This window comes from Urocitellus parryii, chromosome 3 (assembly GCF_045843805.1).
Source record: "Urocitellus parryii isolate mUroPar1 chromosome 3, mUroPar1.hap1, whole genome shotgun sequence".
NCBI classification, from domain to species: Eukaryota; Metazoa; Chordata; class Mammalia; order Rodentia; family Sciuridae; genus Urocitellus; species Urocitellus parryii.
The window spans coordinates 198,829,691-198,856,568 of NC_135533.1; the positions used below are offsets into that span (position 1 = coordinate 198,829,691).

General features: G+C 48.8%; 1 protein-coding gene across 2 annotated transcripts; it reads right to left on the reverse strand.

The window, feature by feature from the left end:
* Nucleotides 1-1,274: 1,274 nt before the first annotated feature.
* Pomgnt2 (protein O-linked mannose N-acetylglucosaminyltransferase 2 (beta 1,4-)) lies at nt 1,275-26,588 on the reverse strand. Of its 2 annotated transcripts, none has more exons than XM_026408103.2 (2): nt 26,409-26,588; nt 1,275-4,004 (listed from the first exon to the last, which is right to left on the reverse strand). In XM_026408103.2, exon 2 carries the CDS (start codon nt 3,898-3,900, stop codon nt 2,158-2,160), a length of 1,743 nt encoding a protein of 580 aa, XP_026263888.2. In that variant the 5' UTR covers nt 3,901-4,004; nt 26,409-26,588; the 3' UTR covers nt 1,275-2,157. The 2 variants fall into 2 exon arrangements, with proteins under 2 accessions (XP_026263888.2, XP_026263889.2); XM_026408104.2 differs by lacking the exon at nt 26,409-26,588 and adding an exon at nt 25,767-25,849.
* Between the last annotated feature and the right edge of the window lie 290 nt (nt 26,589-26,878).

Sequence of the window (26,878 nt, forward strand, 5' to 3'; positions counted from 1 at the left end):
GACACAGACCAGAGTTTTCAGGAGAGCTGGCCCTAAGCTGAGAGGTTCTTTTTAATCAAGGTGTAAATCCTATGCAGTACAGGAAGTGTGTGTAGGGCACTAATCTTAAGCTCAAGGAGAGCTTCCATGGACTCCCACGGTGAAACCACCACTTGGATCAAGATGCTTCCAGCCTCCCGTTTCCTGTGTCCATTCCTAGTCTTTACCCTCTTCCTGGAAACCACAATTCTGACTTCTCTGGCCATGGTTCCCTGTCCTAAGGACTTCATAGGAATAGTCACACAATACATGCTTTGGGGGAGGTTTCTGGTTTCTTCTGCTCGACATCATGTCTGTGAGATCCACGTTCCTGTGTTCACCCACATTTCATTCTTTTTATTTTCAAACTGCGGTGTCCATTTGATGAATATACCTATGATAGATTCTTGGGTCATTTAGTGGCTGATTATCAAGAGTGGAGCAGGGACACGTACCTTTTGGCTGCCCTAAGCGGTCATTCCTTTGGGGTTTCTGCCTAGAAATGAAATTGCTGAGACCTGGGGTAGCTAAGTGCTCAGCGGTTGTAGAAGTGGCCAAATGGTTTTCCAGGTAGTTGCTCTCCCCACCCCCTCGCAGGGTCTGAGACTTCCGGTTTTGGGTTGAGTCATGATGTGTGAACTCACATGGCAATTTATGGTGGTGGCAGATGGGGGCTATAGTTAGGGAGAAAGATGTACAGGGTGAAGGAAATGTTATGAAGGCACATGGCAACCATGAAAATGCATCCCTTGGATCTCCTGCTGTGGAGGTGACAGGTGGACAGCCTGCCTGCTGCAGTACTGGCACCGAAGTCAGCTTCCCACAGCACCTCTCAGCCGGGGACTAGTGTGGCAGGGATGCCCAGCTAATGGACAGCTTTGGCTCGGGAGCTCCTGACCAGCCTGGGAGACACTGAGCTACCGCCTGGGGCGGGGGTTCACTTACTTGCCCACCACCCTTTCCTTCCCCCACTGCCTTCATGAAAGTCTGACCTACAGCAGGGGCTCCTCGCCAATAAAGGACTAAAGTGTCTTCTCTCAAGTGGAATCTGATCTTGGGCTGACGGTCCAGTCTATTCCCATGGAAGCCAGAGGAATATCGGGTGCAGTGTTGGGCGAAACTACTGATAGAGGAAAGTGGATTAAAAACCACAGCTGGACTGGAAAGATGAGAAGCTGGTATCTGGTGGGCCACTGTTGCATGAGGCTTCCCTCAGAGCGATCCCACTCAGAACCGAGCACGTCCACTGAGGAACCCTGGGATCTACGGCTGTTGGTTATGGGGCTTCTGGGGTGGACCCAGTATCCTCACATTTGAGTGGTCACGTGGGGCACAGTGGACTAAGGTAAGGATACTCCACAGGAAGAAAACTGCTTGCCACACCCTGATGAGTGAACTGTCCTCCATCCTAACAGAACTGACGCCAGCTATGTCTACCCAGGTCTTGAGTCTAAGACAAACTCCTGGTGGCCATGCTCATCCTCACCACCACCCTCTCCCACCTACTTCTGGGCTTTATCCCACATCCACAACACAGGTGGCATGAATCCAGCTAGGCAGATGAGCTCTCTCCAGCCTGCTCCCTTCACAGTCCCAATGCTGACCCGCTGCCACATCTCCTTGGTTGACAATCGGGATTGAAGGACTACCAACCCCCTTCCTACTACTCAATGAAAAGACGTGACCAAGATGTTTATAATCATTTAATGACTGTTCCAAACACCCTTCACTGGGCTGCAGGTGAATTTCATGGCAATGAAGCTGATGGACCACCCAACCTACAACTCGGTGGTTACTCAGTTCCCAGTAGGCTGGACATAACCCAAAGGACCTTGAAGATCATTTAGCCAAAGCGGTTCCCTAGGATTATTTCTGCCCTTCCTCCTTCCCCTCCTGCCCACTAAGGAACTTCTCCAGGGTATGGATCATCAGGCCAGCAGAAGGGGGTGGGGGCCCCTCTCTCTAGCACAAAGAGGAGCCTGGTAACACCATACCCAGGTGCGATAAGACGACACAGGGACACAGGCCGCTCAATAAATAAACAAGTCAACCCTAGACGTTGCCACAGCAGGATCAGCGGGCTCAGGGACACAGAGCTGGAGAAGCCACCCTCCCTGGGGCCTGGCGGTGGCCTGCTTGCTACGTGCTGCACACCAGGACGTCTGCAAAAGGTCCGAGGAGGATCTTGTTGAAGATGCAGCGGACCCACACCAGGTAGGTCGTGAAGGGCTTGATGTTCTCGGTGAAGGTGTGGTTCTGCAGGGCCAGGATGTAAGGCACGTAGGTGTTCTCCCCCTGCTCCTGCAGCCACACCTCGTACTTCACCTCCCTCACCTTCAGGTACTTGAGGTTCCAGGGGATCTGCCAGGAAACGGTGAGGCGAGCCTCGGAGGCGCCCTGCACCGATGCCTGGCATCGCGCCTCCCGTACCTTGCCCGGGTACAAGCCCACTGTCCACTTCTGCTTTCGTGGCCCTGGCTGGCCCTTCACCACACGCCGTATGGTCTGCATGAGGGAAGAGACATCCACCTTGGTGTCCTGGTAGATTCGGAAGAGCCACTCGGGGTTCCGGCAACAGAGATGCCGGGGGACCTCACGGCTCTGCAGGATACGGGCCTGCTCGGCCCGGTCCAGGTGGGTGATGCCCCCCTGGTCCCAGGGCCGCTCAGGGTGTGTGACTGTATTCTCTGGCATCACGTTCCGCCAGGCGACATACTGGAGGTCCATGCCGGGCAGCGTGGCCAGCGTCTTATAGGGGGTGTAGTGTTCAGGATTGACAGCATATGGGAAGAGCTCAACCACAGTGGCCCCCCGGGGCAGGAAGAGGGCGGTGACCAGCTGGGCCCCATGCATGCTGACCAGCATGGAGGCGTTGCTGACCAGCCGCACAACATCTGCAAAGGTGTGGTCCTCCAGGGACACTGTCACCGTCTTCATCTGGAACTCCTGCGCCAGTGCCAGCAGCAGCTCTGCTTCGTTCAGGATGAGTCTGTTCTGGGTGCGGCTGAAGACCAGGATGTACTCCTCTCCCAGGGCGGCCCCAGCCTGGCTCACATTCAGCTTCTCCATCATGAACTGCGCAAACTGGCGGATCTCGTTGCCGGAGACGAGGATGTTGGCCTTTGGGCCCTGGGGCTGGACAAAGCCATACTGGTACCAGGTAGTGATCTTGGAGAGGCCCACAAAAGCATGGGAGAAGCACAGCAGCCGGCCCAGGGTCTTCAGCTGGGTCCGCAGGAGTGGCTGCTTGGGGCTGAGGAGCTTGTACAGGTCAAAGTGTGCCCCCTCGCCCCAGCCCTCCATGAAGAAGAGCCGGGCCTCCTGGGCGAGGCCGGGGAACTGCCGCAGGGTGTAGAAGAGGGGCAGCAGGTCATCGTGGAAGACGTGCATGAGGTTGTCGGGGTTGAAGCGGTTGGCAATGAGGGCCACGTCGGGCACGAACACGGGTTTGGGCATGAAGCGCAGGGCGGCGGCGGGCAGCTCCACGAAGTTGAAGTACTGGGTGTTGTGGTCCTCCACGGTGGACAGGTCCAGCAGTGCGGGCTGGAAGCGCCGAGAGCCCAGGTTGGGCAGCATGACGGAGGCGTTGCCGTGGAAGAAGATGAACTCCTCGGCCTCGTTGGAGTAGCAGAGCCACTTGAAGCGGCAGATGCGGTCGGTGTGTGTGCGGCCCGTGCACACCATGTGGGTGCCGCCCTCCATCAGGATCTGCAGAGCCTTTGGGTAGTCGATCCTCAGTGCCAGCGTTGGCTCTGGGTCCTGCTGGCCCAGGGCCAGCTCCTCTTCCAGAGTAGCCGCATGCTCACGTAGCCGCACGTGCTTCCACAGGACTGCCGCCAGCACGGACACCAGGAGGGCATTGAGCACCGCTGAGAGGTGCATCCTAATGCCACTGTGGGGCCCTAGTGAGATGATGGCTGCTGGGAGGTGTCACAGGTCAGGTGGGCCTCACCCATCCCTGTGGGTGCCCCAAGGATCAGGAAAGCCTGCAGGGGTAGAGAAAGGAAAGGGAGTTGACGAAGTCAGTCCAGAGTCATGACAAACTCCCACTATGTGCGAGGCACTGCACTAGGCTTTGTATGCCTGCTATAGCACTGGGTCTTTGTAACCACTGTGAACACGGGTAGCCGCAACAATAGACAGTTGTTCAAGAGCCACTCTAGCCCATGGCTCCTGCGGGTACAGTAGGCGTGTTTGCACCTGATCTTGGACCTGGCTGCACCAGCTGGCATTGGCCAGTGAGATGTTAGTAGGCAGAATCTAATGAAAGTTGTGGAAGGTGCTGGGACTGCCTTGGTCTCTTTACACTTGGCCTCTTTACATTGCTGTGTGTTCAGGCTAACTTACTGGCCCCAAAGGAATGAGAAGTGTGTAGCAGAGCTACTCCACTCATGCCTGGACCTGCTCAGTAGGCCCCCAGAGGCCTGAGTGAGCCCAGCCAAGATCAGCAGAGCCATCAGCCGAACCCAATCAGGCAACATGTGGATATCAGGGCAAGCAGTACTTATTATCATGTCATTGAAATTCTGGGGCTGTTTACAAAACACTTCTGGGGCCAAAGTTAACCAAGATCTGTGTGACTGGCAGGCCATGGGGAAAATGCCTTGGAGGGGCCTGACATTACTAGATGTCAGGTAATAATGCTCCTCACCAGGAGAACAAATGGCACTGAAGCCTGGGAGCACAGTTCCTGGGCTGCACCCCTGCTGAGAGACACGTGCATAGACACACAGCAGGCAGGTCAGGCAACGTCTGTTCCTGCTTAAAGCTCCCTTAGAAATCACTCCTGCTGGTTTTCAGAATTCTGGAGAAGAATGGATAGAAACTCAACCCTCCTCTGTGGTCTGATAAAAGGATATATCTGGGTGTCACCATTGACCAATGGTTTGCATAATGAGGCCCCCATACCTATAAAGAAGCTTGGCTCTCCTTTTTTTTTTTGTGATACTGAAAGGGTATTACACCGGTCCTGGGGATCAGGACTATTCAGACGGTTGAAGCAGCTCACCCTCAGCAACACAGGAGCAGCATGGGTGATATGTACTGCCACTTCCCTGGGGAGGCATCTATCCGCCCTTTATTCCCTTGCAGCTACCCTCAGATGCAATGTCTACCTTGTGACATCCAAAAGAATCAAAGCGCAATCTTTCCAAGAAAGAAAAAGTGTCTTTGGTTAGATTCCCTAAGAGGTAGAGGCAGAGAAGTATTTGAGACCAAACAGTTTGAGAAATTATCCTGAGAAACAGTCGTAGGAGAGTAGGAAGTGAGACAGAGAAAGGTGGTGAACCAACACAGGGTACGCTGATGAGCTGGCCACTGCTTGGGGAAACCTGGGATGTGTGTCTATCAGCTCCTGTCCAGCACTGGTTGAAGGACATTCCTGGAGGATGATCTCTTCTGGCCTATCCTCATTCAAGGATTGAGCACACACACAAGTCTGTTATATAATGTCCCCACCCGCATCCCCACCAGCACCCCCATCAATTTCAAGTGTAATGTACTCCAGTATTTTTTTCTTATTCTTTTTTTTTTTAAGAGAGAGAATTTTAATATTTTTTTAGTTTTCGGCGGACACAGCATCTTTTTTTTTTTTTTTTTGTATGAGGTGCTAAGGATCGAACCAGGGCCACACGCATGCCAGGCGAGCGCACTACTGCTTGAGCCACATCCCCAGCCCTTTTTTCTTATTCTAAAAAAAAAAAAAGGCTGGCCATGATCATCTTAATTGATTTTTACAACCTACTAATAGGTTGCCACTTACTGTTTAAAAAATACTAGTCTACACCAGAGGTTCTCAAACTGCTAATTATCAGGATCCCAGGGACGTATGCTAAAATCCCCATAACCTGGCACCAGCCTAGAGGTCCTGATTCAGTAGGTCTGGTGGGTGGCTTAGGCATATGCATTGTTGTTCCTGTTTCTCTTTTCCTACCTTCCTATGCACTACTTGGATTCCATTTTTACTTGTCTACCATCTACCGTGTTTCTGAGGATACCTCTTGGTATAGTTTCTGATGCTTTCTCCAAGGTCTTACATTGTACACATGAACTTACCAATCTGCTAGTTCCACATTTTGCCTTTTGAGTACACACAGAAATGCTACCTCCATCCAGTTTATTCTCCCCTCTTTATCAGGTAATGACAGTAAGGATTCCTCTACATACATCTGGACCCATACTGGACAATATTATAATTTTTGTTAAATATAATTTCCTCAAGAAGAATAGAATAGTCTGTTACATTTATCATTTTTACTTTTGTGCTTCTTTCTTCATTTCTGACGTTCCCCTTCTCCTTCAGTCATTAAATTCTCTCTTTTGAACTTTCGCTAGCCATTCTCTTCAGGCAGATCTGGCCACAAGTTCCGTTGGTTTTTCCTTCAAATGAAAACGGCTTTCACCTTCCTCCTAAGACATTTTCTCTGGGTATAAATTTGGGAGGGGGCGGGTGGGAGGGTGACAAATCTTTTCTTGCAACATTTGAAAAGTGATAAACAACTTCCTCTGGTCTCCTTGATTGCGGGTCAAGTGGCTGTCATTTGAGTTGCTTTCCCTCTAGAGGTCAAGTACTATTTGCCTCTTGCTGCTCTTCAGGTTTTTTTTTTTTTTTCTCTGTCTTTGGTTTTCAGAATTTTGATTATGGAGAGTCAGCATGTCTTTCCTTGGGTTTATTCTGTTTGGGGTTCACCAGATTCTTGAATCTGTAGGTTTCTGTCAACAAATTTGGGGATTTTTCAGCTATGATTTCTTTGGATAGTTTTTTTTCAGTCTCACTCTGCTCTTCTAGGTCTCCAATCACACTGATAGATTACAAAATTTATGGTCCCATAGACCTTTGAGGCTCAGTATGTTTTCTCTGTTGCTCTGACCTGAATTATTTTTTGTTTGTTTTGTGTTTTTTTATGTCTTTTTTTAGTTGTAGTTGAAACAACACCTTTATTTCACTTGCATATTTTTTATTTTTTTGTATGTGGTGATGAGGATCGAACCCATGGTCTCGCACTTACGAGGCGAGTGCTCTACCGCTGAGCCACAATCCCAGCCCTGACTGAATTCTTTTTTTTTTATTAGTTGTTCAAAACATTACATAGCTCTTGACATATCATATTTCATACATTTGATTCAAGTGGGTTATGAACTCCCATTTTTCCCCCGTATACAGATTGCAGAATCACATCAGTTACACATCCACGTTTTTACATACTGCCATACTAGTGTCTGTTGTATTCTGCTGTCTTTCCTATCCTCTACTATCTCCCCCACCCTTTTTTTTTTGCAGTACTGGGTATTGAACCCCAGGGGTACTCTACCACTGAGCTACAACCCAGGCTTGGTAAGATTTTTCTTAAAGTAGAAAATAACAAAGTTGCTGAGGTTGGCTTGGAAATTGTGATCCTCTTCCTCTGTCTTCTCATTTGCTGGGATTCCAGGTGTGTGGACCACCATGTGTGGCTTGACTGGGTATTTTGTCATTCTGTCTTTGATGTTTACTGATTCTTTTCTGTCATTGCCAGGTCTCCCTGAGTCCATCCAATAATTTAAAATGTTTGGTTGCTGTATATTTTAGTTCTCAAATATGCACTTAGTTTTTTATATCATTTCTTTTCTGAGACTTATTTGGACATTGGAAGCCTCATGTGATGATACTCTGGATCTTATTTAAGTACTCCATTTTAGCAGGCTTCTGCTAAAGCTGTGCTGCTGGAGGAAGGGTGACAAGGGCTCTCCTTGGAGTGGGGACTGAAGTCCAGGACCCCTACCTGGCCCCTGCCAACCCTACCAGGTGGATGTGGAGCGTCTCATGACTTCTGAAGTGGCATTTGAGTTTCCTCAGCCAGCTTCCACTGACCTCTGACTGGAGGGAGGTGTCATCACCATTGGGGAGGGGGCCTAGGGTCCATGACCCTCAAGGGGACTGCAGTGAGGAGGAACACCTGTTGCCACTAGGCAGTGGCACAAATCCAGGCCTCCGGCCCAGCCCCATGCCACAAGTAGGAGGTGGGCACTGGGTCCTCTGAACAGTCTTGGGTACCTCTCCACCATGAAGAGCAGGTCTGCTCCAGTCCCTGAAGCTTGCTCTGAGATTCCTCTGGAGTCCTCCCCTTGCCAGCACTGTGCCATCCCTGCCACCTTGGCTTGGCCAGGGACCATCAGAACATGTCTCAGGGAGCCGACTCCACAAATTAGTTCAACAGACAGCCGAGACTCTGAAAGAGCAAACCTAAAGGTCCACTAATCAATCAGTTATCACATTGGGTCCAAAACCAGCTGACTGACCTCCTGGTGCACTCCTGGTGGCAGGCAGTCCCCAGAAGAGGGTGTGTGTTGTCTGGGGAAGCTTAAAGATAAAAAGCCACATGACTAGTTCAAACTCCAGCTCCCTGACCTACTGGGTGGCCTTTTCCTCTGATCTCTGGTTTCTTGACAGTAAAAATAAGTGGCACAGCACCCTCCTCCCAGGGCTGTGGAGGAGGTCAGGGTTCATATACAGGTTGTAACATGAATGAATGGATAGTTGGGCCAATTTTGATGTGCAAAAATAGCAATTTCATTCAGTTAGGTTCCACCTAACAAGTGAAGTATATAACAGGGAGGAGAGAGAGAGGTTTTGAGGCACCTTCATGGTTAATAAAGGGCCGCAGAGAATTTGGCACTTTGAAATAGTTTGGACACACTTGGCTGCCTTCATCTGATTTCCAGCAAAAGCTGATCAGTGCTGAGGCAGAAACTGTCACTTTGCATCACCATCATTGGAAACAAAAGATTTAAACCCTAAAAAGAAGATTCTTTCCAAAGAAGACGGAGGCAGAGAGCAGACAGCAAATGTCACTGGCTATGCTGACTGTAGCACATTGGGTGCAGGTTAGAGGTGACCCTTTGCCTCTTGGGCACCCAGGTCAAGGACACTAATCAGCATTCTTGAAGACACTGCTGCATCCACCCAGCATCCACTCCATATCCTCCCTTTCCTAACACAACCCTGTGTTTGCAGACAGCCACCCCTCCCTTGCTCCCCACAAAACTCAAACGAGAATCCACGACTTTGTAGCTCCAGACACAGCTCCAGCACAGGGCACACTCCCGGAGCCAGATGCGGACCCCAGTGTGGTACACTGCCAGACTAGGACCAAAGGGAAGGAGTCATGGTCCATATTCCCACCCATGAACAGAACAAAGAAGGTATTGTCCCGTGGCTGTTGACAGCCACCTGCTGACCATATGGAGACCGACTTGGGGACAAAGAATGCCCAGGATGGCACAGCAGGAGAGACACAGTGGACCCTGGGGACATCCCCAGCCCCACCTCTGGCCTTCCCACTGTGAGAGGTAACTCTTCTTACTGTTTTTGAAGCCAGGCTGTGCTGAAGTTTTGGCATCTCACAGAAAAGAGCATTCTGACTGGTCCAAGGGAGCATCTCTGCAAATGTAGTGTACAGTGTGCAGCAAATGCAAGGGGGAATTACTTGGTATCAGTTTCCCTGTGACCCTTCTAACGTGGGTAAATGAAGCCCTCTCCCTAAGAAACTTGCATGAGAAATGAAAATGAATCAAAAATACTTATGTGGGCCAGAGAGGAGCTGTAGTTTCCCACCAGGGTGCCATCTGCTGGTAGGGAAGACTAGGGCAACTTGAGTGTCATGGTGCAGGTAGCAGGTGGCTCCAGGGAACCCTACAGGCAGCAAGTGCCTGACTCCTTGAGGAAGAGTCCTGGTTTGGCAGCTTCCTGGAGCTCTCAGGAGGAACACAGGGATATGATATCAAGGGTGAAAAGGAAGTCGGAGACCAACAGTCCAGTCAGGATTGGAGCAGACCACAATGAAGCAGGGGACGGAAGCTTAGAAAAGTCAGCTAAGAGCAATGTCAAAGGCTGGGTCCCAGCTCAAGGCACTTGAACTTGGCAATAGGAAGCTATTATAGATTTTCGAGCAGAGCAGCCTAGAAGCAGAGAAGCTAATTAGGAGCTTACGGGCTCAGTGTGTCTCCCTCTTGGCAAGGGAGAAGATGGCCTGGGAGTTAGGCTGTGGACACAGAAGAGGGAGCAGAGGGCCTGGTGGGTCCCACTCTGCATGGAGGGGATGCAGGGTAGGGAACTTCTGGTTCAGCCAAGAGGTGAGAGGCTAGGGTGCCACAGGTAACCTCTTGGCAGAGTTTTGACCTTCTGGTCAGCCCTGTTCATCTTCAGGGGAGAGTTTCTACAAGCCCAGGTACCCTGAGGGTGAGAAACGGACTCAAATTCAGTATTTCCTAATCTTTGCAAACCCATGTACCCACTGGTTAAACACACACACACACACACACACACACACACACACACACACACACCCCTTCATGCCTCAAATTGGTCTATATCTTTCCCTGAGAGTCTTAGTAATAAGAGAGTCTCTTCTTTAACATCTGTCCCTGAAGACGAGGGGATTTTATCAAGCTGATGTTGGTATTTTCTATCTGCACCTATACCTGTTTATCTGTTTCCTGATGTAAAATCATGCCACTGCATGTGCCTTTTCAAATACACACATCCTCACCTGCAAATTCTCCATCCAGTCCCACTAGCCAAGAACTATTTACTATGGATCCAAACCACATTAAACTGCTGATGTATGACCAGTTTTGATCAGTGTCCATGGTCCTGCCACAAGAACCAGCTCTCCTTACTGCCACCACAACCTGGAGACTATCAAGTCTGTTCAGAAGAGAGAGACTCTGTACTAAGATGTGATCTCAGCTGGACAGCCAGGAACCAGCAGTGGACACAAGGAGAGAGCTCATCCACCCTCAAGCTCAGGAGAGGAAAACAGAAAATAAGAGAAGGTACAAAAAAAGGGGGGGGGGGTAAGTAGGGAAATGCAAAATCAGGGAAGAGAAAGTCTCACCAGGATGTGATGAGACCACTTTGAAGTCCTCAGCTCAAATATGGTCCAGGGAATTGAAGACTCAGACAGAATGACAAGGAAGAAAATGAGAAGGAAGGACAACTAGGACACGTGTGATCACATACTATCCTACGGACAGTCCCTAGTTCTGTCCCCTGGGAGAGCCGTAGCTATGAGCACAACCATATCCAGTGTCGATCTCTAAACACATTTTTCTGCTACAAGGAACCAGGGTCCCTTGGGAAGTGGCTGATTCCAAGGGAGGGTAAGGGAGGTACAGATGAGCTTGGAAAAGCAAACTCATTAATAGAGATTAGTCCATGTGTAGATTCATAGTTGAATGGACCATTAGGGAGGTAGTGAAAACTGTAGGAGTAGGGCCACTTGAAGGAAGTGGCTCTTTAGGGATGGGCCTTTGGGAACTATATCTTGTCCCCAGCCCCTTCCTTTTTCTCTTCCTCTACTTTTGGCCACCATCAGGTGAGAAACTTTGACTTTGCTTTACCACATAGCCACCCCCAACTGCCATGATGTTCTGCCTTACCAGGGACCCAGAAACCATGGAGCCAAGTGACCAGACTAAAACCCCTGGAACCATGAGCCAAAATCTTTCCTCCTTAAAGTTGTTTTTCTGAGGTATTTTGTCACAGTGACAAAAAGCTGACTTAACATACACATGGTGCCAGAATCTAAGAAAGTGCTCCAAACAGTGGGGACACAGCAAAAGATACAGGAGCCAACCTAAAAGAATTCCCAGTAGAGAAATCTGAGATAATCTGAGTAACAAAATTAAAAAGTAATAGTAATGGGTTATAACCCATAGAAAACTATAAATATCCATGAGTCAATATTGATATGAATAATTGAATGAAAAGAAGGGACAGATCTTCCTTTCAGGATTCTAATTAATAAATGTAAAAGCAATGATAGAAATAGAAAAGTCACCATTTGGCAGATAGCACAGTAATGACTGTTGCCGAAAAGATCTGCTGATAGATGCTAAAATTAGTGGGTGAAAGCATAAAGAGAAATAGGATATTTGCATAGTCTCAAAGTATCCCCCCACAAGAGACATGTCACTTACAAAGGTAAAAACGGAGACTATAGGAGCAAGGCCTGGCAGACATCCCAGAACCAAGTAATCAAAGTCAATATCGCCAGTCGGAACACACTGACATCACGAGCCCCGACATGATGCAGTGAAAAGGGGGCCTCACTTCTGCAGTTTTCCCGCCCAAACTACCCACTTCAATCTGTATTTCCCTGTGTGGAACCTTGGCTAGTCCACAGAGAAAATATTAAACACAAATCAAGGGAAGGTCTACTGAATAACTGGTCAGTTCTTTCAACAGCAGTAAGGTCATGAAAGATAAGGGAAGACCTCGAGGAGCTGTCCCAGGGAGCACACCAAGGAGACTGAGCCACAAAAATCAATGTGGGATCCTAGTTTGCATCCTGGACCATGAAACAGGACCTGAGGGGGACAATGGGCAGAATCTGAATAAGGTCTGTGGTTTAGTTACCACATTGTATGAATGTCTTGTTTCTGATCATTCTACTGATGACCATGTAACAGGTTCACCTGGGGGAAGCTGGGTGACTGGTTTTTGTAATTTTGCAACAATTTTAGACTTGCTGAAAAATAAAAAGTTATAAAAACTGTCAGATGACTTAAGAAACCAGAGAACGTGAGTCTCTTTAGCTGAAGTGATATGTATGTGTTTTAAAATACTCCAGCATAAAAAGAAGACACGGGCAGAAACTGGCAGGAGGATACTCACTGTGGAAAACGATAATGGGGTTTTTTACATGGCCCCCTTCTGTATGTAAGAGATGGGTTAATATAAGAGAGAGGTTAAAAGGAAGCAATCATTAAATGACTCATTATTAAAAATGATGAGAATTCTGGTGGTGAGACAAGAAATTAATATTTAGAAAAAATAAAATCTTCCCTAGAAAGATGAGAGGCAGTTGCATGTAGCCCAAGATGACACATATTTTGCTCTGATTAGAGACAAGAACAACTTCCAACAGAAGCTAAAGCTAAAACAGCCACACTCATGGAATATCAGAAAGCAAGACCCTCAGGAAAACGAGGAAAGTAGAAAGGGAAGACCCACCTCCAGCCTGAACGGACCCCCCAGGCCCTGGGTACTCCCGACCTCTCTGTACTTGTTCTGCCCATCTGCCCCTCTCCTGGGTATCCCTGTGGTCCAAGGCAGGCTTGGGAGCAGGTGGAAATGTGGGGCAGGGGCCACAGGCAGGAAGGGGGCCAGGGTCCTCCTCTGAACCTGGCTGGCTGTGTGTGCTATGGCCAAGCCCAGCCAACCACTGAGCCCAGGGCCATGGGGCGAAGCTCACGAAAACTGGAAACCTGGGGTGGGTAGCAAAGACCAGTCTCTGAGTCACGGCTGGACAGTGGAAGAGGTTTTTACATTAGATGCTAAGCTCAGGCTCCTCCAGCATGGTGTTGTCAGAAGGCAGGATAGATCAAGACTGGGCACTTGAGGTTCCTGAGTTACCCATTCCAAGGGCAGGAGGTGAGGAACAGGAAGAAAGCTTTCCTGGTGATGGAGAAATGAACATTTTGCTAGAAACAGAGTGGGCTCTGAGGGTTGGATTGCCTGGGCTTCAACCAACTTCACAACTTGTGAAGCAGGCAGCCTGTGCTGCTGTGTGACGATGGAACTTGGGGCACAAACACTCCATGCCCCTCCTCCCAAGGTGGGGCAGCTTGAGGCTGTTCTCCATTGGCTTCCAGGCTTCACCAACACAGGGAGGCTCCAGTTGTCCCAATCCACACATTCCGACTGCTTTCCTTCCTTATCTCACTTCCCTATGCTCCTGTTGCTTATCGGGACCTAGTAAAAAATCCACTTGCATTTGAATCCTTGTTTGAGGATCAGTTTTGAAATCCTATATAGCACAGATGTGCTTGTATTTCAGCACTGCGGGGCACATGGACCTGCTGTGACGTAGCCAAGGTATAAGCAGGAAGGCAACAAGCACTTGGGCAGTCAATGGTCACCAGAAAGTCCTTCCAGTCTTTCCCACACCCCTGAGTGTCCCCACCCCCCATCAAGTCACTGCAGCCTCTGTAAGCCAGCCGAACTGAAGGATAAGGCAAAAGATAACAGATGGAAGCAAACAGTACAGTAATCAGATCCCCAGCCCTAAAGAAGATAAACGGGCCTTTCCCCATCACTGCATCAAAGTGCTCCTGGATAATAAGTACAGAGTTCTCTAGGAAGAAAATTCAAAACGGGGAAAATAACTGGGCCAAGCTGCTTACTGGGCAACAGGCCCAATGATGTTCCCTTTCTCCAGGCGAGTTTTCACTGCTCCTGAGGTTACCAGAGCCTGGAGAGGCTGCTAGACTCAGTGACAACAGGGCAGGGAGGCAAGGACCATGAGAGAGAACTTAGATTGCCATCCTTGGCCTTGGAGACTGAGAAGGACCTGGGGCCAAACAGCTGCCTTCTGCAGGACTGGAGTGTGGTTGGGCTGATACAACAGATGCTATTTGGTCCTGTTGTTTGACTAATCGTTCAAGGCAACTCCAGGAGCCAAGAGCCAGGAGCCTCCCCATGGCAACAGTGACAGAGTGCAAGAACTCGTTGACTGAAGGCCTTCATGCCCACTTTTTCATCTGGTTCTGCTGTAACAGGTGCAGGGGCCAGATCACAAAGAACCTTGCTCTGCAGTGACAGGGACCTCCCTCCCACTCCAAAAAAAGAAGCTCATTTTTCTTCACATGCTTCCTCTGAGCCCTCGAAAGCTCAAAAGCAGAGCCTGCCCCTCACCTGCTGCCTTTCATCCCCTCTCCCAATGAAATCACTTCTGAGCAGTGGGGCCGTATCCACCCTATACAGTAGCTGCCACATCTGACTGCAGATGTGCCAGCTACTGTATATGTAAGGAGCTCAGTGCACACCTGGGGAGAAACACACACACACACATACACACACACACACACACACACACACACACACACACACGCCTCACCACAATGCTGCTCAGCAGGGCAGTTCACTTTATCTCCATTTCTCACCCAGAGGGAGGCTTGAGGCTGGGCTGTATGTCCACAGTCCAGGACCCAACTCCACACATTTACCAGTGCTACCTGTTAGAGCTGAGGGCTGTCCAGAGGAATCCAGTCATGGTCAGTCATGAGGCTCCTTCTGAAAACCTATGCTGGTTCTTTTTTTCCTGGTGGTACTGGGGATTGAAACACTGAACCCAGGCATGCTCTCCCCCTGGCAATCTACTGAGCTACATCCCTAGCACTTTTTTTTTTTTAAATTTTAAGACAGGGTCTTGCTAAGCTGCCCAGGCTGACCTTGAACTTGTGATTCTCCTTAGTCTCCTGAGTAGCTGGGATTATAGTTGTGTGCCACCACACCCACCCCTGATCTGTAGATGAGCACAAAGGTCTGGTAGCCTGTTAGGAGCAAAAGACACAATTGCTTCTGGGCTTCAAAAATCCATCCCAGGGCTGCAGTGGGATGGGATCTGGATGGGATGGAGTTGTCTTTGACACGGGCCATTCCATGCAGAGGAAAAGAAAAGTCTGACAGTCCCTTTCCTGTTTAGGCAAGGCCATGATAGATGCTGTAACAAAGTTTGCCAACCTTGCCCTGGCCAGGACAGCTGAACATAAAAGTCAACACCAAGCTGGGTGCAGTGGTGCGTGCCTGTAATTCCAGCAGCTTGGGAGGCTGAGGCAGGAGAACTGCAAGTTCAAAGCCAGCCTCAGCAACTTGGCAAGGCCCTGAGCAATTTGGCAAGATCCTGCCTATAAATAAAATATAAGGAAAGGGCTGGGGATATGGCTCAGTAGTTAACTAGCCCTGGGATTAATCCTTAGTAAAAACACCTTCCCAGCAAAAAAAAAAAAAAAAAAAAAAAAAAAAGTCAAAACCACAAACAGAAAAAAATCTGCCTATGGAAAATGGACTCCACACCCATTTTTTTTTTTAAACTGTTCAGGGCTTAAAAAAATAACTCAAATTTCCCATTTTACCCTACATGCAAGAGATGTAATTGTTTTGCCCAAGGATTCTCTTTAGTCCTGTCTGCTGGCTGAGGGGACTTGTCTTTACCAGGCAGGAGGTACAAAGTCAGAAAAGGAGGGCCAGGGGTCCCTGCTGCCTTTTCCAATGACGTCTCACGTTGGAGGCTATTTCAAAGCAAGTCTGGCTGGGGGTGAAGAGATGCTCAAAAGGACAAACGCAAATCTTGATTCTATTCCTGAAAAGAAGTGGACTCAGATACTTAAATAGAATCAAACGTGGATTCCATTCTTCACTAGAAATGGCCTCAGTGGTATCTTCTCTGCTTGGGGGTAAGAATGTAAAACTGTCTTCTTTGGAAATAGACTTGTTACATGGCAAAGATCTCCCCCATTGGACTTGGGAGATGCATCAGCGGCTTCAACTGTGTTGTTTTCAGAAAACCTCTCCCACCACCACATGGGGGACCTAGGAAGGGAGGAGTCTGAAAATCACAGCCAGACCTCCCTAGTCTCTTGTTTCCTGCTGTGTTACTCTGTCCCAGACAAAGCCTGGTCTGTTGCAGTGGTACCTCCTTCCAGGAGAGGTAAGGAGCAGGGGAAGGACTCGATGCCTATGCTGAGTCAGAGCACAAATTCCCTTTAGGGACATTAGGATACCAAACAGCATGTGCCTGAGTTCCCATCTTCCATCTTCCAGCAAGGAGCCAAGCTCTGAAGAGGTCCCCAAAGGAAAATCTCTTCTGAAAACATCTGCTGAGGCCTGGATCTGTTGCATGGGGTGGAAAGCCTAGCCCTTGAGTCTCGCATGGCAAAGGTTTTTAGATTGCTTCCTTCGTCGTCCTGACAACAGGCATCAGTCAGTGTGGATATGCATGACTCTGAACTTATTTAATAACCAGCACGGCACAGCTACAAGCCAAGCAGAATGATGTCAGCCAGCATGGCTGTACCTGCCCCAACGGGCAGCACAGTGTGAGGGCCAGGGCAAGCCATCCCGACTTCCCACTGACTACACGAGAAGCTAAGGGGGAGGAGTAAACAGTATATATTTTTCTGTGAAACTGAGCCCAGAGACTTAGGAGGACAAGAAGAGAATGGGGGAATGAGGTTCTGTACTGGCCTAAATTGGAATATGTGCCAAAGATACGAAAATGAACAATGACATCCCTGTCCTCAAGGTTCTCACTGTGACAGAGGAGATTCAAGGCCACCGTTAACACCTGATATGACCCAGCTGTCAGACAGGAAGGGAATACGTGCTGTGGAGCAGTAATGAAGAGAGTATCTGAGCTCCTGAGGCCAAGGTGGGCCACAGACGTCGGGAGAGCCCTTTATCATGCAGGCTATGGTGTTCCGTCTTCAGTGGGGCCAGCCCAACTCCTCATCTGACGACCCCTCCCCTGCTTCGATGTACCACAGTGCTTCCATAATGCTCCCTTGAGAATGAGCACCATCAGGTGGGTATAAACAGTCTGCTTAGGCAACTGGAAAAACCCAGCAGATCTCCAACATCTCAGTGTGCTTGGTCTGGGCTAAGAGAGGGCACCAGGGCACACGGAAGGCTACATGCAGGTTCAAGTCCCACCGCCCAAAGGTGGCAGACAGGGATTCTTCCCTGGCCACAGACCTTACACACAGCTGCCTGCCTTCAGACTCAGGGGTAAAGTGGCCTTATGACCTGGGCTGGTTCCTTCACTTCTTTATCTGTACAATGGGAATAATCACCTCCTTAGGGTGTTCCAAGGACTAAATGAGGTTAAGGCATGGAAAGACTCTAATGCAGGCCTCGGCACCCATTAGCTACCATAATTGTTTTGCCATTAGTGTTTCTAAAATTAGCAATAAAAGGAAAATAAGAACCAAACTAGCCGTACAGCTTCAAATCAATTCCTAAAGGGACTGGACCCCCAATTGCTTTGGGGATGGGGGCACACTTATAGACTTCCAGGTTTGCTCAGTCTCCCAATGACTTCTTGACCTTCTCCTGTTAAAATGGCTCAATTCTGTTAAGATGGTGCAGAAAAAACTCCTCCCAGCCTGAGCAGTTTGTAACATAAAATAAACAGAACCACCACCTCCAATATATTATGTGCCAGACAGCAAACTAAAAACAATATATTCATTTCCTCATTTAATCCTCAAAACAATATTAAAAGACAGACACTATTTCTATCACCCCATTTGATAGAGGCTGGGAGAAGCTAAATAAACTTGTCCAGATTCCTTAGTCTGTATGGACTGAAATCAGGATTTGGACATGGAACCTAAGTACTGTGAAAAACTTGACAGCCCAGGCACCATGTAGGACCTCGTCTTCTCAATGCTCCATGGTAAAAATAGTGCAGGGTACTCTAATGGTCACCATTCTTACCATTCCCAGCCTCCTCCACCTCAGGCACCGGATTTAGGATCCAAGTGGCATGAGGAACAATGATTTTAGTGGCTTAGCCAGGATACAGCATAACACAGCAAGGATTGTTTTCCTTTCTCTTGGGGGAAAAAACACAAGAAATAAACAAGATCTTAAAATCATGCTTTAAAAAGCTGCTTAGAAACTGAGGCAGAAAGAGGATACTGCCAACTCACCCCTACCCTACAACCCACTGTACTCAGCTCCCAGAGCAGCTGAATATTATCAGATTTCCCTAGACTAAGTGAATCCTCCTTTCTAGGACCCATCTGTTCTAAGAGGTACTGCAGCACAGTACCAATAATGCTGCCACATCTGTCAGACACAATGCAAGCTGGACAGTGGGGTGGGGCTGCTTGCCTGAAGGGGCTCACCATCTGAGGCTGGTCAACCAGCACTGGGTGCAGGGTCCACTTCTGGGGTGCTCTGGCCAGACCCAGGCACAGACCTCCTTAAAGGGCTCATGTCCAAATATAATAACCTGGGCTTAGGGGTTCAACATATGGATTTTTTTTGGGGGGGATATCACATTTTAGTCTATAATAATACACTCTAAATTTTCCCAGAGAAGCTAGAAATCCATTTAAAATGTGAAATGTCCTAATCCGTAACTTCCAGCAACTATACAAACAGAGTGGAGACCACCTTCAGGTCCAAGGACTGGGCTGCAGGCCTCACTGCTGCTGGTAAAAACAGGTGCGTGTCTGTGAGCTCTAGTCTAAGCGAACCCCCTCCTCCTGGCCCTGAATCCTGCACCTGGTCCCCAGCTGCTTGTCTGACAGGAACAGCTGTTCACTGGTCACTCATGCAGGCACAGGGACTAAGGCGAGAGAATGGGTTCTGCCAGCACCTGCCAGACCCAGACTTACAGACAACCCAGCAGGGTCCAGTCCAGACGGGGAGCTGGCATGGTTATATTAATATTATAGCAATTAGACTTTAAAGGGCTTATAATTGAAAATGACAGAATCTTATTTTGTCACTGCAAAGTGGTTTTATCCTAAATGCAGCCTGAATATACAAGTGCTAAACTATGGAAGCTTTGGGTTCTTCATGGATGTATCTCATACACTGAGTTCATAAAGAGCCAACAACTTTCACTAATTTGGGCTTGCCCTTAGGATGGTCTCTCATACCTCCCCCGCATTCTGTTACCAGAAGTTGGGTAACAGAACTGAAACCATGAGCCCTCAAATAAACTGTATACATGGAAGATGTAGTAACAACATGTGTACCACAATTAAACATTAATTGGATGCTGTTGATAAACTTGCACATGTACCAAACGTATTTATCCTTTGGCAAAATGTTGACAGCTTCTGAGTGGCACCTGTGAACCTTAACAAGGATAATACCTCCTTGCTTTAGTTGAGTTAGTTGTTTTTCTTCAGTGCTAGGGATAGAACCCAGGGCCTCACACATGCTAGGCAAGTGCTCTAACACTGAGCTACATCTCCAGCCCTCCTTGCTTTAGATTAAAGGGCAAAGCAAACTCCAAGCTGGAGACAGGAATGGTCTGGAATGCCTTTCAAGGGGAAAGCCCTAGTGGAATTCAGGCCCATGACTCTGCTGAAGGGTGATGTCAGTGTTCCTGAGGATAAGCCCAGGCTTGTGCAGGAGGCAGGAGGCTCTGCTGAGCTGGAGGTGAGCCCAGCCTCCCTGCTGTGGCCTGTGTCCCTCTCACCAGTGTTCCACTTTGGAATGATGCAAACTTCTGCTCACCACACAGTCTGTCGTATCATCTAGCTTTTACTTGACACATGTGGGTCAACTGGAAGCTAAATCTGTCTGTATTGTCCTCTCTGGAGTCACAGGGCAGCACTACAGGTCACACAAAGGGACGTAGATGGGAAGAGAAAGAAGACAGCCTATCATGGGGCTCACCTAGGTGTCACAGAACCCAATGTGCCAAGTCTTCAAAGCGAAACTACAAGTTAAAACAACACAAAACAGAAAACAATTTCGTACAGGGAAAGCTCAGACCCTAACCCTATGCACACAGAATGCAAGGGCCTGGTGCAAGAGGGAGAATTGAAAAAGACACCCTCTATAAGAAGGCATAAGGCAGCCACAAAGAAATTTAAAGAAGTGTACATAATACACAGAGTTCTAGCACAAAACTGTCCAGAGAGGCTACCTGGAGAGCGGGTGCATGAGCTTTGAGCAATGTTTTGAAGGTGTCTGGTTGGAAACGACTACTATAAATCTGTCCTTTGTGGTCACTGCTGTGCCTAGTTCTCCTATCTGCCCGTAAGTCATGAGGCCTCCATGCCGTGGGGGTCCTTCTCCACCCTAGGTAGTGATAGCCAGGCCCAAAGCCATGTGCAGTTCAATGAGCAGACAGGTAGAACCTGGGAGCCCAGGCTGGGAGACAGGCCTGGGCAGGACCATGGACAGCAAGAGATGAAGCTGCCTGGAGACCTGGGTTTCTCCAGTGGAGCCTGATGGGCTCACCTGATCACTTGAAGCCCCCTGTAGGGTAAAGCTTTGTTGTGGCCAGATGACCAATAGTCCCTGCCAGATGACCAGGGAGCCTGGAGCCCAGAATTATTGAGTGGAGGGAGGTGACAGGTCTCAGGTTGGGATTTCCCTTGGTCTCATCACCATGGTGTCACCCTTGACTCCTCCCTTTCCTAACAATGATGATACAATCATTAGCTAGTGGCTAGTATCCACTGGCCAGGCTCGAGGAGCAGGGCTCTGTGTTTCCCAATGACAATCTTTACTGTATGGTTGGTAAAACCAAGGCTCAGAGAGGTCAGAAAGCTGCTCAAGTTTACACAAGAACCCATGCAGGCTGGCTAGAGCATCTGCAATCTTTTCTTCCTTTCCATTTGGAAAGAATTTCAAACATACCAAAAAGTTGCACGTACAGTGCCAAAAAAAACCTCCCACACTCTTACCCATATTCACCAACTGCTAATTTGACACACTGTTCTAGTAGTCTCTCTCTACAAACTCTCTGAACCATTAAAAAATAAGTTGGAGACATCTTGCCTCTTTAGCCCTTAACACTCTGAGCACTTCTAAAGAACAAGAATATTCAGGAAATTAATATTGTCATACTATTATTAATCCGTGGTCTCTATTTTGTGGTGCAGAATCCAATTAAGGATGAAGCATGGCATCCACAATGTCTTTCTGGTCCCCTCTAATCCGGGACAGGTGTCTCAGTCTTTCTGTGACTTTTATGATCTCGGCAATTTTTAAGTCAAAGAGGGTTATTTTCTAGTATGTTCCTCAATTTGGGTTTGTCTTGATGTTTCCTTATGATCAAGGTCAGTATGCATTTTTGTCAGGAATCAGCCTACCCACTTAAACATTCAGATGACCTGCTCTATGTGGCTCTTTCTGATACTCACCTTGGGGCAGCCAGGATGAGAAAAGATCAAGAAACCCCGCACTACATAGAATGCTCAGAGGAGGAGGGAAGATTCCCTGGAGAAAGGAAACCTCCAGACCCACAGCATTCTTCAAGCCTCTGAGGGGCTGGGTGGCAAGAGTGAGGCTGCTCCAAAGGGGTGGGATACAACCCTTTCTATCTGTGAGGACTCGTGTGTGCGTGAGGGTGACACATGTGATACGGGCGTCCAAGCAGAAGCATGGAATGCAGATTCACTAACTCCCATACCCTGCCCTGCTCCAGCATAGCCATGAGGGCTGCTTCAGCGACTACAGAGAGAAGTCATGGGCAGGCAGAGCTCAGCTCAGCAGGCAGGTAGCAGAACTCCAAGGTTAGGGCTGTTTAAGCAGGGCAGGGCCAGTGATCCCCTGCTTGGAAATGGCCCAGCAAAACAAGATCAAACTGCCAGGGCTTCTGCACAGGGGAGAGAAGTGCTGGTCATGGGATCCTCCTAAACAAGACTGGCAGTATCTGCATCACCTGGGATATTAGAAATATGGACCTACTGAATCAGAGTCTCTCTGAGAGTAGGTCCCAGGAATGTTTTAATAAAACTTCCAGGTAATTCTTATTGTGTTCAATAGAGGAGGGGACCTCTTCTATGTTTTGCAAGATGGAGAAAGAAACAAACTCTTGGCATATGTTATGGTTTGGATATAAAATGTCCTCCAAAAGCTCACATGGGAGACAATGCAAGAAAATTTGGAGGAGAAATGATTGGGTTACAGCCTTAGCCTTAACCTGAGTTAATCCCTGATGGGATTAACTGAAGTGGTAGGGTGAGGACTGGGGCGTGGCTTTGGGTATATATTTGTATCTGGAGAGTGGAGTTTCTCTGTTTCCTGATGTGAGCTGCTTCCCCTGCCACCTTCTCCTGTCATGATGTTCAGCTTCACCTCGAGCCCCGAGGAATGAAACTGGCCTTCTATGGACTAAGACCTCTGAAACCATGAGCCCTCAAATAAACTTTTCTTCCTTACAGTTATTCTGGTCAGATCCTTTAGTCACAGCAGGAAAAAACAAAACAAACAAACAAACAAAAAAAAAAAACAGCATAAGACTGTACCAACAGCAGTCCCAAGTGGCAGAGTGAAAAATCTGACTTTTAGATGCTGGGCACTGGGTAGGCACCAGTGAAAATATGGGAAGCCAGAAAAAAATGGAAAGCTTGCTCCCTGTCTAGGAGAGCTAAGGAAAAGAAACTATTGGCCTCTGTGGCAGGGAGGAATATCAATTCTACCACTATGTAATTTTACTGAGCATCTAGTATGTGCCAGGCACTATCCTAGGCCCTCTTCATGCCCTATTTCATTTAAGCCTCACAAAAGCCCTCCAATGCAGGTACCAATATTTTCCCCCATTTTCTTTTTCTCTTTTTAAATTTTAAATTACTTAATTTATTTTTTTTTGGAGGGTACTGGGGACCAAACCCAGGACCTTGCACATTCTAGGCAAGAGCTTTATCACTGAACTATATCCCCAGCCCTCTATTTTCTTTTGATAATAGAAAACTGAGGCTTAGTAGGGTTAAGTATCTTGCTTAAGGTCTTATATCTCAAAAAGAGGCACCGGGATTAGGACCTGCCTCTGACTTCAGGCGTCTTGTTCTTCAGAAGTGTGTTCATCTGTCCTTCGGACTTGAAGGAACAATCAGTGGCCGAGAAGCAGGACAGACCTCAGAGCAGTAAGCTTTTGTTACTCAAGGGCAGAGTAGGTGTGGACGGCTCTGGAAACACAGATCCACAGACCATAGATGGTAGCTTAGCAACCCAAGGCTTCTTGCTGTAATTACTCCCCATCCAGCCAGGCAGCGAGAGTACCAGGCTGTGGCAGGTGGCTTAGGGAGCTGTGGCCATTCTCTCACCCCAAGGAGAGTCTAGGCAACACACCGGGGTGATAATTGTCCCAGCTGCTGTGCCCTGGTGCTGTGCTGAGATGGTTACAGCATCAATATACAATTACAAAACCACCACTTTTTAGAGCTAAAAGAGCCCTTGGAAATGATTTTCTCCAACTCTTTTATTTCACAAAAGAGGTTTTGAGAGGTAGTGTGAGGTCTTACAGGCAGTGAGAATGAATATGATGGCCAGCTGGCTCTCGAGTCCTTCTCTCATACCCAACGCTCAAGAGCTGCCTTCTTAAAGCAGAGATCAGCCCAGAGACAAACCATGCAGCTCTGACATGTCCCAGCAGCGAAACAAGGGTATTCTTCTCATAACCAAGCCTTCCAGGTCCCAGCCAGACTGCAGCCACACCCACCCTGTGGCTCTGTGATGAGAGGTCACAGGGTTTGCCTCCTCCTAACCCCTCCTCCTGAACTCATGGAGGGGATGCCCTCCTTGGGTGTCGCCACTCATCCATCAGCAGGAGGAAACACAGGAGTAGCCAGGCTGCAGGGCTCTGCAAGTGGTGCCAGGAGACCCCTGCTGCAGCACTGGAGGCTGCCCTGGGTCAGATTGGCTTAAAGAATGGCAAAAACCATGGGCAGAGGAAAAGAAGGATTAAACGGTACCAGTTCTGGGACTGGAGAAGCCGGGTTCTGAGTTCCTCACCTGTCACTTAGCTACGTGACAGGCCAATCCTCAAACCCTCCAAGGCCTCCACTTCCTACTCTGGAAAATACAACGGATTATACCCACTTCACAAGGAGGTTCTGGCTTTGTGAATTCAAAGAGACAACATAAGCAAAGCACAGTACCTGACAATTATTCTCATCATATTAACAATAATAGTAATATAACAATTCCTATTTACTTACCCTATGCCAAGCTAAGTGCTTTACATGGAAGATCTCAATGACCCCCTACTACACACCACCTAAAGGAGGTGTTATTAATTCCATTTCACACTCAAGGAAGGATGTTCCTATTAAGTGGGGGCAGGGGCTGGGATTTGAACCCAAGTCTGCTTCCAAAGCCCAGGATGATATCTCTGGATTCTTCCTTTCACAATATTATGTCATCCAATTTGAAAAACCCTGGGAATTATATGATCAGCAGATCCTGGAGGAGAGTAAACCCTCTGACAAGCAAGCTGAGATTGATGAGGCCTCTTGGGGAATGAGGCATTTTGTAATTTAATTTTCTGGTGCTCTTAACATTCACTAGAATATACCCCCAGTCCTTTTTAAAATTTTATTTGGAGACAGGGTCTCACTAAGTTGCAGACACTGGCCTTGAACTTGTCTGTGATCCTCCTGCCTCAGCCTTCTGAGTTGCTGGGATTATAGGCGTGAGTCACTGCACCCAGCCTATTACTGCTATTTTCTGAAGCAAGGCTCAAAGCAAGCACTTGCCAAGCAGAAGGCCAGTTAGAAACACACGAAGCTGCTCCGATATCCCAATACACTGAGGTTATCAGGATGCTCACATGGCTACCATGACCCAGTAACAAGTACCCTGTCTTTTTCTCTGCTGAGGATCTCCACTCTTCCCTCCTCACCTCCCACAGGGACTCAACACTCAGGCTCTGACATGCTAGCCTCTCTAAGGATGAGGGGAGGGAACTTATGTTCTTTCCTGACTCTGCTACCACCTGGGATTCAAAGCCCTCATCTGTAATGTGAAAAGATGAATTGGAAAACTTCCAAGATCCATAGCAACTAGTTCTAGTAAAGACATACCTGGGTCCCAATCTCACCTCTAACACTCTATCGATAGCAAACATGGCTGCTGACATTGGCTGTGCACTCACACTGTTCCAGATCCAGGGCTGAAAACTTGCTTGAGGATTCATTTAATCCTCACAGCAACCTTGTGATGAAGGTATTCCATCCCCATTTTACAGAGAAAAAAAACAGGATCAGACAGGATAAGTGAGTTGGTAAAGGGCACACAGCTAGTAAATGAGCCAAATTTTTAATGTCCAGCACATGTAGCCATAAACATTTGGTGAATGAACCCTGGTCGGTCTGTGTTCTTAGCTACTGAACTCTAATCAAGCTCACTCCATAAAGCTTAAGTCCTCTTTTCCCAAGCGGGGCCATTTCTCCTAAGAGTAAGCTCTGAGAGCTGGCTGGAATAAAGTAAGTGGACACTGGTTGCTCACCAACTGCTGCAGGGCTCCGGATGAGGGTCCCATCCTTTAACAGCAATGAAGTCTTGTCAGTGACCAGGAGACGGGTTTCTACACACGAGCCCACTGGGGTGCCTCCATCATGGCTACACTGGCACTGTCAGTCAGGCCACAGCAGGCTCTTACCACTGATATCTCGGTTGGTGTCCTACTGAGCCCAAGGGACTCAGGGTCAGCTGCAGGCCTGCCCAGGTATTGCCTTCAAAGACAGCTCGGGCGGCCCAGAGCCGCTCCACGCACCTCGCCTGGCTCCGCGCCACCCGCATTAAATGCGCACCATCCTTCCCAAAGGAAAAGGGCTTGAGGACCCGCTGCCAGTGCCCGCCACGAGCGAAGGGCTTAGGCAGGACAGTCCCTGCCCAACCCACGGCCCCCAGGCCGCGGAGGACCCTCCCCCGCCCCGCCCACCGCCCGCGCCTCCTCCAGTCCGCACACACGTCACTTCTCCGTTCTGCAAACTCGCCGGCTCCTGAAGGCGGCTAACGCTTCGCCTTCACTCCAGGGCCCGACACCCCGCGAGTCCCTTCCGAAGGAGGTCGTGGGGCCGAACCCTCCACTCTAAACCTCAGCCGGGTCGCGGAGTCCGCGCCCGCCCCGACCAACCGTGCGCCTCACCTGAAGCCCGGGCTGCGCGTCCGGGCGGCCCCTCTGCTGCACTGGCTTTCCCACGCCGCCCCGCCGCCCATCCAACTCGGGGCGGCCCAGGCAGTGAACGAGGATCGGCCACCCGGTCCCGTCAGCCGCCAGCTGCCGGCTCACAGGTACCGGCGTGCGCCTGCCCGGCTGGCCAGCCCAGCGCGGGAGCCTGTACGCGTGCGCAGGCGCGGACTCCTCTGTCCAGGCCTCGGCCGGGACCACCCCCAGGCTCGTGGAGTCCTGGGAGTTGTAGTTTGCTCCCGAGGACAACCCGACCTGTCAGCGTGCGCAGTCTTGGGAGCTTAGTCAATGCCCCAGGCTTACACTTGGCGGTAGGCATACAGGATTATAGAAGTTGATAATAAATTTAAGTAAAAATTACAACAATAACCAAATGTCACTTGTAAAGGCAAAATGACCAATACCTTGACATAATTTTTAAAAATGTG

Bases quoted from the DNA above. Each gene is read 5' to 3' on its own strand.
- Pomgnt2 (XM_026408103.2), bottom strand. From the start codon at position 3,900: ATGCACCTCTCAGCGGTGCTCAATGCCCTCCTGGTGTCCGTGCTGGCG.